General features: G+C 35.0%; 1 protein-coding gene and 1 long non-coding RNA gene across 2 annotated transcripts in view; one reads left to right on the forward strand and one right to left on the reverse strand.

The window, feature by feature from the left end:
• The window catches only part of LOC140496991 (aldehyde dehydrogenase 1A1-like), a 43,136-nt gene that overhangs the window by 13,862 nt on the left and 16,593 nt on the right, over positions 1 to 12,681 (reverse strand). Inside the window, exons 4-8 of the mRNA XM_072597446.1 lie at positions 9,982 to 10,111; positions 5,878 to 5,939; positions 4,698 to 4,826; positions 2,715 to 2,828; positions 254 to 356 (exon numbers count right to left, since the gene is read on the reverse strand). Coding sequence (XP_072453547.1) covers positions 254 to 356; positions 2,715 to 2,828; positions 4,698 to 4,826; positions 5,878 to 5,939; positions 9,982 to 10,111 — 538 coding nt within the window. The remainder of the gene's footprint in view (positions 1 to 253; positions 357 to 2,714; positions 2,829 to 4,697; positions 4,827 to 5,877; positions 5,940 to 9,981; positions 10,112 to 12,681) is intronic.
• LOC140496992 (uncharacterized) lies at positions 2,864 to 3,488 on the forward strand. The gene is made up of 3 exons (XR_011964490.1): positions 2,864 to 2,946; positions 3,235 to 3,296; positions 3,406 to 3,488. It is a non-coding gene; the product is annotated as an uncharacterized lncRNA (long non-coding RNA).

Consider the following 12,681-nt stretch of genomic DNA (forward strand, 5'->3'; position numbering starts at 1 on the left):
TTATTCTAATGCAAAGGCAAGTACAATGTGAGCCCTTGGAAGGGAGCAATTGCTTTGGTTTTTGTCTTTTGTGTCTCTAATACCTAGCAAAGAGCTTTGCAAACAGAAAGGGCTTAGGATTGTAATTGTTGATTTAAAAAACGTCTGATCCTAGGAATCTAGTTAGAAATAATTTAGCACCTTGCAGAATGCTGGTCAAATATTGCTCTGAGACATAGTAAAAGTAAGAAAAAAAAGCATTAAATATACTAACAGTCAGCATCAGCAAACACAATGCAAGGGCTCTTTCCTCCCAGTTCCAGTGTAACTCTCTTCAGGTTGCTTTTCCCAGCAGCCTGTTTGATTAGCAGACCGACCTGAAAGAGACCATAAGGAAGAAGTTGGTTTCCAGCTTTGCTGGCAAAGTTGGTTGACTTTTATCTATAGGTCTTGCATTTCTAAGTCCTGGATTTCTCCTGATGTTCCCTCATTTATACTGTTTGTCTTTGTATTTGCTCAGGACACTGGATGAAATGACTTCCAGTATTCTTTGCAATTTAAATGTTGTATGATTCTACGTTCTCATTTATTCATTATGTTCACCATCTCAATCTCCTTTTTACTAATATACTGAGAGGGCGAAAAATTGGAAGGAATCATTTGGAGATGCCTTTTGCTTGCATTCAGATATCTCTGTATGACATCTTCTTGCTGTATGACTCTTCCCCCTAATCAGCTTCTAGTATAATAGCTCATGTTTAGCAAGTTGTATTTCAAACTAAACTTTGGCATAAGAACACAGAGAGGTTTTAAAATGCCAGGTGTTGCCATCATACTGTATTTTAGTAACAAATTTCAATTCAGTTACCTTGAAAAATTGAATGAATGCATATGAAGTCCTAGTTTTTATTTTGTATGACTATCATCCATAATACTGGAAAACCAAAGTGGATGAAAAATATATGTTGCCCAGATTATATCATAGTTGGATGAATAGCCTGTCAAATTAGTCTGACCATATATATAACTTTAGCAATCATTGTAGATGGATAATGAGTTAAATGTAGAATTGAATAGTAGAAAGAAATCAGGTTAAATTGCAATTGGGGAAATGTACAGTACTTTCAGCAATCCCAAATATCTTACTCCTGAAATAATGCTAATTATCAATGTTCTCAGAAGAATTATAATTACAAATAATACAAAGGGCAGTAGAAAGACATTAAACATATATAAGTGGAATGGAGGACATGATCAACAATGATCTCTGGGAAGTAGAAAAGTTTTGACTGAGGTTATGTGTGATCAGAAAAGGATGTGGTCAGGTAACAAGAATAAGAGACCATAGCTGGAATGTCCACTTGGTGTATGAGTACCCAGAAGATACTAAAATTAAAAATGAAAGTCCTCCAGTTTTTTTTTTTTACATCTATGAGAAAAATGGACAGCAATTGTTTAGAAGGAGAAGGCATAGGAAGGGTATAAGTTCTACTAATAAAGGAACTAGTAATTCTAATAGAATAATGGATCAATGAAAACATGTAACTTGCTAACTGCTGCCATAAATTGCAACATAATATTTGGATCGCCCCGTGGCTTGTATTAATTACATTAAAACAAGTATAGTGTTTTAATTCAACTGTTTTCAGATTTACTCTGATGTGGAGCCCATCGGAATGGTTATTTTTGCTTAAATACTGTTCAGATGGATGCATTACTGTAGTAGATGTTGATAGGAATGGCATATACCTGCAATCTCTTTTTCTTAACATTTTCACTTATGTATGGATCTCTCCCTCTTCCTCTCATCTCCCTTAGCCTTTTCTACTACAGTCACAGACGACTGCAATTGGAAGGTACTTTAAAGTTTATTTAGTCCAACTCTTTTATAATACAGAGGAGAAGACTGAGACACAGAGGGCTTGTGATTTGCTGTATATGTACAGTTATTTAATGACAAAACCTATACTTGAATCCAAAATTTCTGACCTCAAGGACTGCGTGATACTTCAGAGGGCAGATGTAGGAAAAGTTCTTTGTAATCTGTAAAGCACCGTAGGCATTTAAGACCTTATGAACCCTGGCATAATATTCAGCATTAATCCTACTAAATAATACGCTAAACAGATAGCGGTCATTTAACACTGCCAAGGTTTGATTTGGTTGTCTATCACATTTTCCATCATTAAATTATAACCCTATGTGTCAGCGCCTAGTTGATGACCATGATCTTGCCTTGCTTGCATCATAGTCAGTTCTTATATATCCACTTGTGACTCATCAGTGTGACCCATCTTGGTCTATTTAACCTGATCAGTTGGTGTGTGCTCCTAGAATTCAAGCTTATTCTGATGTTTTTGTATTTATGACAAACACAATAAGGAAGAGCAGCCTGATAGGTGTTATGAAGGGAAATAACAGTGCCTCTATCAATCAATCAAGCAGAATTTATTAAATGTTTACTATCTGCTAATGTTTCTGCTGGATACTATACAAAAGCAAAGCAGAGAGAACTCTTGCCTTCAAGGGTCTTAAATTCTCTCACACCCAGCACAGTGCCCTGCAAAGAGAAGGTACTTAATGAATACCTATTGAATTGAGACTGTTCTTTAAATTTCTTCCCTCTAAACCAAGTTTGAAGACAATAAATAATCATGTAATTTAGGTGAAATTTGATCCCCAAATGGCTACATAAGCTAACCATTGGGAATGCCTTAATATTTAACTTGTCTTACCTCTGTAGACCCTGTGAAGGATACTTTATCTACATCCATGTGAGAAGAAATGGCTGCTCCAGCTGTGGGTCCATAACCAGGCACAACGTTTACTACTCCTGGAGGAAATCCTGCCTAAAGGGGAGAGAGCCACAAATTAATACCAGTGAAAAAGATATAAAACTAGAATGAATAGAAAAACACCTTATTTATTATCATCATTATCAGGAAGTTTAGAATCTAATTATAGAAGGTAAGTATACCAAATAGGAAATCCCCTTTAGTTCATTTTAATCATTTGTTTTTTCCTTGAAGAGTGAAAAATCTTTCCAAAAGAACATTCAGATTGAGATCTGGATGATAGCAATTTCTGGTAATTTATGCTTCATGAGGTAGAAGAAGAGGAACAGAAGGGGAAAAATCACTTTTTCTCTAAGCATGATTTCATTCATTCATTCACTCTTTATGACAGAAATTTTTGGTATGTTTTGAAAGGCATTCATGATGAAATATTTTGTTTTTGTTCACTTCCCTTTTCTAGGAAGGGATAGATTGAAGATGGCAGTAACCATGTTAGAAAGAAAAAGGAATCATAAATGGTAGGTACGTATTTCTGCTGTTTATTGATCCATCTCTGTATCTATTGCTCATTTTGGTTCTAAGGTCTCATCATGATGTAGCATTTAATTCCTGTAAACCTTTTTGATTACAGCATAAGGAAGGACCATTGCAGACGGATTCAGCCCTTAGAGTTTTGGAAGAAAAGACCATTCCCATCCTTAAGTATGTCACACTCTTATGGTGTATTAAGAGTAAAACTTCAGAAGACACTTGAGTTTCATTATCTGGCTCAAAGTACAAGCTCTGAAAGTTTCTGCTGAGCTATAAAGGTTTTGAAACCAGACCGGTGATAAAGTCTGTACCTCTGTCCCAAAATCAGCCTAAGTTTGGGCTTTGTTGGTTACAGAGTGTCAGATTTTTCAGCTGAAGCAACTATCCAGACTTTCAAGTAATTTGTGTTGTGGGCATGACCTGTGCCAGTGGAGAGAACTGGCACACTGAGAATAATTTCATTTTTTACAGACTGAAGAATAAGAAATAGGGTCTGTGTGTGGGAAGGGTGGTAATCATTGATGGTTATTTAAGACCACATGCAACCTAAACAAACAGAAGAGAGTGTATTGGTAACCTAAATATGATGCCGTCTAAATTTTTTATACAGAATAATAAACAACCTAAGGAATTGAGATGTATTTCTGAGACGTTTAGGCATAGACAACTTTGTTTCTGACTCCTCTTAATGCTGGGATACACACACACATACATATATATGTGTGTCTATATTTACATAACAAATTTATTTTATTTTCAATTCATAGAACAAGACATGCATTTCCATAACATAGTACAATAAAAAAATTGATTGCACATAAAGTTGCAAATCAGTCATGTTCAACTTGCCATTGTCTCTAGACATACAACAAAATTATCAGGTCAATTTCATTTTTTTTCTTTTTCTTCTCCTCCCCCTGATGTAGAGATGGCCACCATTAGACACCACACACATGTATATGTAAAGTTATTCAATACATTTCTTTATCAGTTCTTTCTCTGGATGTAAATAGCCTCTTTTTCATATCTCCCTTATTTTTAATTTGTGTTTTGATAAAAGTCAAAATGAAGTGGTCACTCCAAGTTGCTCTTAAGACAATACTGCTGTTACTGTATACAATATTCTCTTGCTTCTTCTCACCTGCTACATCATTTTGTGTAAGTCTTTCCATAGTGGGATACAGTTATGTGAATTTCCTGAAGTCAGTGTCAAGGATTTTAATATTTCCTCACAATGGCCAGCCCAATTTGTAATGGGGTGAAGTGAAGTAATGGTTTCATATAAGGCAAAGCAATTAATTTGGATCACCAGAACGCTTCTTAGTGAGAGTAATACTCCAGTTTTTCACATAGTAGCTTGTTAGAGAGCACATTATGACTTAGCCAACTTACCTCCTTAACTAATGATGCTAGATAAAGAGTAGTGAGTGGGGTCTGTTCTGCTGGTTTGACAACCACAGTATTTCCACAGCAAAGGGCAGGTCCAAGTTTTATAACTAGTGAAATCATAGGGAAATTCCACTATAAAGAAATAGATGAACATTGGTTTCTTCATTAGTACTGAATTATATTTTCCATTAAACCCATACCCTGATGCTTCATGATAGCATGGGGTAACTGAGCAGCAGAATGGAAGTTCTAGAACATTGTATCCATCTAAAAGCCTTTTGATTTTAAGGGAGGTGATAGATTATATTTCATCTAAAGACCAACATATTTGTATTTAAAGAGACTAACCAGAGGATGACTACCAACTCTCAAACAAACAACTTAGAAAGAATATCTCCATTGAAAGAATATTATTAAAATCAAAGAAGGGAGAACCAGCATTGCTGAAATCATGGATTTGTGAAGTATTAACATAATGAACTGAATTTCAGTCACTATGTTTCCCGCACACTCAACATTCTCCAAACATTAAATAGTAATAATTATAGTAGCACCAACTCAACTTGTGTTCTCATAGATTTTAAACGAGTACAAGTTCAGTGAGAACATGTATATTTTAAAAGAACTTTTAGAAAAAAAACAATGCTGTGTGAGTAGTGGGGAAGGAAGGACAAGTTTGGCCTTTTAATTGGTGTCCTTATGAATAAACTTTCTGCCAAAAGAGCAATGTTGTGTGGAGTAGGAACCAAATTCTCAGTATGACAATAAGTGATTAAAGACCAAAATATTTCTTTTTCTCTTGGTCACTTGTTTTTGTTTTCAAATTATTATATTGGGTTTCAAATAGTAGAAACCATGCAGCAGATCATCTAGTTTGTTGGAGGTATAGAATTAAGTGAAATATTTGTGGTCAATACCACATATATATGTATATGAATATATATATGAATATACATATACAATTATTCATATTTATTTATTTATTAATTCATTAATTTATCTTATTTATTTATTCATATCTATCTGTCTAAAATGGAAAGGGCAAATCTTTATAGCAAATCATATAACATTTGTTTGAGTTTAAAGGAAATCTCAGTAAGGATGTACTCTTGCTGAAAGAAATGTTTGAAAAAATATGTTTTCAAAAAAAGTTTTCAAAATCTTATATTGGGAAGCAACTTACAGGAAGGATTTGGCCACAAACACCAACCGGTTCATGTCTTGTATATGAAAAGAACTTTCCATCTGAAACAATCAAAATAAATGAACAAACCCCAAAACATGGTATATCAGAAAATATTGTTCTTAAATAGTCAGTAGAAACAAAGAGAAATATTTTCATTGTAGAAAAAATGTTTGTAATAATACTGTATAGTATAATAGTGTATGGTATCATCTTTTTATCAATAGGATATTTAAAGTTTTCCTATTACAAATATGAGTTTTTTTAAATTTAAGTGACTTTTATTATATGGTATAGTATATGATGTGACTCAAACAATCCACCCAAGTCATATCAGAATACTTACAGAGACTGATGTTGAAAGGGACTCAAAAAGTGGTATTATCCAGCCTCATACGTATTTGAAATATATTTGTAAAGATTTTCAGGAAATCAATGGAAAAATAAAAGAGAATGGTATGTATGTAGAGGTGGTGGGTAGGCAGGGAGAAAATCAGAATGACATCCTGGAGTTTTAGTATATGGATGGTTAAACAGCAAAAGAGTATTCAGGATTCCTAAAATATTCATGCTTTAATTCCTTTGCTTGTGGCATACCCTCCATGCCCTAAAAGATTTAAATAATAAAAACAAAAAGCCACAAACATTCCCTCATCATCTTTTCCTCTTTTCTCCCTTCCCAAAGCCTTCTAGTTTAAATCTGAACTTGACTTCTTTCTGCTTACTCGTTGATTTTGCCTCTTCTCCCAATTAAAAATTTCCTATTTGTATTTCCCAAGAAGCTAGCAAAGAAATGACCTTACACATAGTTGGTGCTTAACAAATGTTTGCTGTTTTTCAATATTCATTCATTTAAATTCATTTGTAAACTTTGTTCCTTCTTGCACTTTATCAAAATAGAATCTAGACCCCAAAGTCCCACATCTGTATAGCACTACTTCCTTAGTCTCTTGTTATATCAGTCTATGTTTCACTGCTGCCCAATGGTTCACCTTGGCTGGGCTTCTTTATTGGTTTTTAGGTATTTTCAGTGTTGCTAAGGTTATTTTAAATCCTTGGGGGAATCTAATTCCCATCAAGTCTTCAACTGTCAAGCTCATTAAACTGGCTGAGGGAAGTCAATCCTGCATGCTTGAAGGAGAGCATGTTTTGAGGACAAGTTTCCTTCATTTGTTCTTTAGAAGTAGGTTTTACACTAACACTCAGCTGATCTCACAATCTTTATACTCAAACTCTGCCTCTCCTTCATCTAGTCAGAATTTTTAGACAATTGTTATTTCAATTTCTTCTTTTCTGAATTTTACCTGAGCTAAATTGCACTGACAATTCCCGTTATATAAATATCTGACTGTTTTTCCGTAATATTACCTGCAATGCTTATTAAAAAAAACCCAGAACAAACTCCTCCAACATTCTCTCTCATCTCCAATCTGAGATTCAAGGCTACAGACTCATTTTTATCTTTTTCTGAGTTAATAACTTTCAGCAAAAGTTTAAATCAATAGTACAATGCAAGGCTGGGACAGATATCTATATGTTATTGGAATATTGGAAGTATGGCAGCTAAGTACTACTTGATACATGAGTGTACAATCTCATTGTAAATTAAAAACAAAACTAAACTCCCCCAAAAAGGACAAAATACTAAAAGCAAGTTTTAAAATGTCTGATCTATACATAGGTATATGTGTGTGTGTGTGTGTGTGTGTGTATGTTAAATTTTACTCTTTTCATTAATTGTTGTACTTTAGTGAATTTCATATTGTGTTTATTTTTAAAAAAGATTTCTACACCTTTTAATAACATAATTTTGCTGAATTTTTAAAAGGCATCTAACAAATATTAACAAACTTTTGCAGTAGAAATTCTTTATTGTTAATAAACAAATCACCACAAATTTTTCTAAAGTATTATTTTGTATCAGCTGAGTGTTAGTGTAAAACCTACTTCTAAAGAACAAATGAAGGAAACTTGTCCTCAAGACATGCTCTCCTTTCAAAAGAAGGAAACAATCTCTACTTGTGGTAAGCTTACATTAAGGTGAGGGACAGAATTACATATAAAAAGGTATTCAGTGAAAAAATATAGAATTATAATATGATATATAATGATAAAGATGAATATAGAGTAACAAAATAAAAAACTTGAACGAAAGGGCACAAATAGGGGAGCCTAGGAAAAGTGACCTACATAGGCTTGAACTGCATTTTAGAAGAAGAAAGGCACTCTGTGAGGAAAAGGTAAGGAGGGAATGTATAACAGGAATGGGAGAAAGCCATTGTGAAAGCATGGAGAGGGGAATGGAGTGTTTTGTGTCAGTAATAGAGAAGGCCAGTTTATTTTCAACACAGAGTGTAAGAAGAGAAGTAAAGTCCAATGTAACAGGAAAAATAGATTGGGTCCAGGTTTTCAAATGTTAAATAGATGAGTTGATATTTGCTCCTTAAGGATGTAGGAAGCTATCAGAACTAGTTAAACAGAGGCATCATATGGTCAGATTTGTTCTTAAAGAAAATAGCATTCGCAGCAGTGAACAGTGTGAACTGAAGTGAGAAAATACTTGAGAAAGGTAGACCTATTAGGAGGACATTTTCATAATCTTGACAGGAGGATATGGTAGTGTAAGCCAAGGGTGGGGAACGGGAGGCCTCAAGGCTACATGTGGCCCTCTAGGTCCTAAAGTGTGGTCCTTTGATTCAATCCAAACTTCACAGAACAAATTCTCTTAATAAAAGTATTTGTTCTGTAAAACCTGGACTTAATCAAAAGGATGTACAAGACCACTTGTGACCTGAAGGCCACAGGTTCCCCAACCTGGCTTAAACTAAATCAACATTTGTGTGAGGAGAGAGAAGCTATTGGATAGAATGGTTGTCATAAATGTAGAAATGGTAAGATTTGGACACAGATTGAGTATGTGGGGTGAGGAGTCCAAGACAATAAATACGATGCAGTGGAAGAAGAAAGGTGCATTGAATTCTAGAAATGTTTGGAAAAGTCTAGTTTAGTGAAAAAATTAATAAGTTCAATTTTAGACATTTTGACGTTAAGATACCTCAACACTATCCAGTTTGAAATGTCCAACAGGTAACTGAGGATGTGAAATTGAAGTTCAAGGGATAGATTGTGACTAGATATGTAAAAAGGAGAAGTATTTGTTTAGAGACAAGGGTTTAAGCCATAGAAACTGAAGAAGTTACTAAAAGGGATTATAAAGGGAGAAGAGAAGAAGCATTAGAAAGAACCTTAAGGGACACCCACAGTTAGAGGAGCAGATATGGAGAAATCAGCACAGAGACTGAGAAGAAACAGTCACTGATATGGAAATATGTTTTACATGTTTGCACATGAATAAACTATACCAGATTTGATGCTATCTTGTTGATGGGGGCGGGAAGGGCAGAAGAAAGGGAGGAAGGGAAAGTTGCAAATCAAAAGTCTTATAAAATGAATATTTAAAATGGTCTTTACATGCGTTTGGAAAAATAAAGCAAAATTAAAAAAAGAAGAAACAGCCAGATGGGTAGGAGTCAATGCAGGTGGGAGTAGTGTCAGAGAAACTTAGAGAAGAGAGTATCCAGCAGGAAAGAACATTTCACAATGTGAAAATGGGTTGAGAAGGATTAGAGCTGAGAAAAGAAGATCAGATTTGGCAATTAAGAACACCAGTATTTGAGTGATGAGGGTGGAAGTAGGATTGCAAATGGCTGAAGAGTAAAAGTAGAAGTGGAGGAAATTAATATATAGTTGTTGTTTTTGTTTTCAAGGATTTTTGGCTGAGAAAGGGTGAAAGACAAAGGGTGATAACTTGAGGGGATGGTAGAGGGTGGTGAAAGCATATTAAGGACAAGAAAAACTTGTTCCTATTTAAAAGCAAAGATTCAAGAAAGAGGAGAGATGAATGTGGAATGCAACATGCTAGAGATGATTGGAGGGAAGAGGATCCCATATGGAAATAGAAGGTTTGGCCTTGGCAAGGAGATTAAAAAGCAAAGAAAGACAGGCCAGCAGAAAGGAAGAAAGTGGGGTAGATAATATTAAAAATAATTCTAGCCTCAAGTGCCTCATATGCATTTTTCAAAATTGCTTCTTGAATTTACTTACCAATTGGGATTGTACGACCTTGAATCTTATCAGCCCAGCTTGCATAGTAGCGTATAATACTCACAGATGATTTTATATCTACCATATAGGCATTGGCAAAGATTTTTCCACCATTCAGTGCTTCCATTGTCTGAAAAAAAGATCAGCCCCCAAATTGAGCTTCATACGCTATTAAAAGATATATAGGTTCATTCTATTCCAGGCGTGAGTCTGGTATAATGAAGGAAGGAAGAGTAATTGATAGGATTGTAGTCAGCAAGACCTGGGTTTCACTGTTTTTTTAATACCTACTAGTAGAGTGACCCTGGAAATGCCTCTTCAGCTCCATGTGCTTATGGCAACACCCTAAGACCTCTCCCCAAAATATGTTGTCTTGTATAAGATATTAGGAATTGGCATACCAGGAGTTCTTCCCACAGAAGAAATCATGTATCTTTGTCGTGATCACTCCTGGAAATTTATCTGTAGGAGTTTACCTCATGTTCTGAGAGCTATACCACTACTAAAATAGTCATCAGATAATCTTTTATTCTTTACTGATTAAAAGAATACATTGAACAAAGCAGTATTATACAAGGCAATGGTGAGGGTTGGGGTGGGACCACACTGTGGAATCCCTGAAAGGCAGTTAGTGAGCAATAGGAATCCATAAGGAATTTAAACAGAATAATGACATGAACACATGTATCAGTAAGGAGGATTAATATACATGGTATAGCGACTCCCCTTCCCATCCAACTCCCAGTAGATTATAAATTTAATATAGTTATAGTATTATTGTATCTTTTCCTCTACTAAGTACAGTGCTTTGAACATAACAGACACTTCACACTCAGTGATACACTGATATCACTTGATAGAATGAATAATTTATATTCTGAAGGCTCATAATTTTCAAAATGATGGTATCTTGAATCCTAGCTAGGTTTGCTATGTTTAGTTCTTTGTGGCAACTCATTCTGGAAGGGTGAATAATACTGATAATATTGATGTTAACACTTTTCAGTTTTTTAGCTTCTTTCACATGAATTATTTCCTTTTTTTGGTTTTGATTTTTTGATTATTTTATTTATTTTCAGTGTTCTACAATCACTACCATTTGACTTAGATTTTTTTCTCCCTCCTCCCTCTCCTCCTATATTCCCCCTCCCTTGCCAAGACAGCATACAATCTTATATAGGTTCTACATATACATTCCTATTAAATCCATTTTCATCATTGCCATATTGGATAGAAGAATTAAAATGAATGGGAGAAATCATAAAACAAACTGAAACATAAGGTGAAAGAAAATGATGTGCTGCATTCTGCAACTGGATTCCACAGTCCTTTTTCTGGATGTGGAAGGCATTTTGCCTTAAAAGACCACTGGGAATTTTTTAAGTCCTTGCATGGCAATGAAGTTCTAAATCTACCACAAAAAGTTCTTGCACACAGTGGTTGTTGCTGTGTACCAAGTTCTCCTGGTTCTGCTCCTTTTGCTCATCGTCAGATCATATAAGTCTTTCGAGGCCTCTCTGAAGTCTTCCTGTTCATCACTTCTTATAGCACAATAATATTCCATCACATTCATACTCACTAATTTATTCAGCCATTCCCCATGGGCATCCCCTTGATTTCCAGCTTTTGGTCACCACAAAGAGTTCTACTATAAATATTTTTGTACATGTGGGATCCTTTCCCATTTTTATGATCTCTTGTGGATACAGTCCTAGAAGTGATAATGTGGGGTCAAAGGGTATGCATATTTTTGTAGTCCTTTGGGCATTGTTCCAAATTGCTCTCCAGAATGGTTGAATCAGCTCACAATTCCACCACCAAGGAATTAGTGTTCCAACTCTCCCACATCCTTTCCAACATTTATCATCTTCCTGTTCTGTTATGTTAGCCAATCTGACAGATGTGATGTTGTTTTGACTTATATCTCTCTAATCAATAGTGATTTAGAGAATTTTTTCATATGACTATAGATATCTTTAATTTCTTCCTCTGAAAACTACCTGTTCATATCCTTTGACCATTTATCAATTGGGGAATGATTTGTACTCTAGTACATTTGACTCAGTTCTCTATCTAGTTTAGAAGTGAGGCCTTTATCACAGACACTAGTTGCAAAAATTCTTTCCCAGTTTTCTGCATCCCTCTGAATCTTGGTTGCATTTGGGTTTGGTTGTGCAAAACCTTTTCAGTTTAATATAATCAAAATTATCCATTTTGCACTTCATAATGCTTTCTATCTCTTCTTTAGTCAAAAATTCTTGTCTTGACCATAAATCTGATAAATACACTATTCATTGCTCTACTAATTTGTTTATAGTATCAATCTTTATTCCTAGATCATGTACCCATTTGGACTCTATTCTTGTGTATGGTGTCAGGCATTTGTCTATGCCTAGTTTCTGCCACACTGTTATCTAGTTTTCCCAGCAATTTTTGTCAGTTAGTTCTTATCCCAGAAGCTGGGGTCCTTGGGCTTATCAAACAATAAATTGCTATATTCATTGCCTACCGTGTCTTGAGTACCTAGCCTATTCTAATTGTCGACCCTTCTGTTTCTTAGCCAGTAGCAAATGGTTTTGATAGTGGCTGCTTTATAATACAATTTGAGATCTGGTAGAGCTAGGTCACCTTCCCTCACATTTCTTTTCAGTAGTCCCCTTGATATTCTGTAAATTTTGTTCTTCCAGGTGAATTTTGATA

The sequence above is a fragment of the Notamacropus eugenii genome, chromosome 3, assembly GCF_028372415.1.
Source record: "Notamacropus eugenii isolate mMacEug1 chromosome 3, mMacEug1.pri_v2, whole genome shotgun sequence".
Lineage (NCBI taxonomy): Eukaryota > Metazoa > Chordata > Mammalia > Diprotodontia > Macropodidae > Notamacropus > Notamacropus eugenii.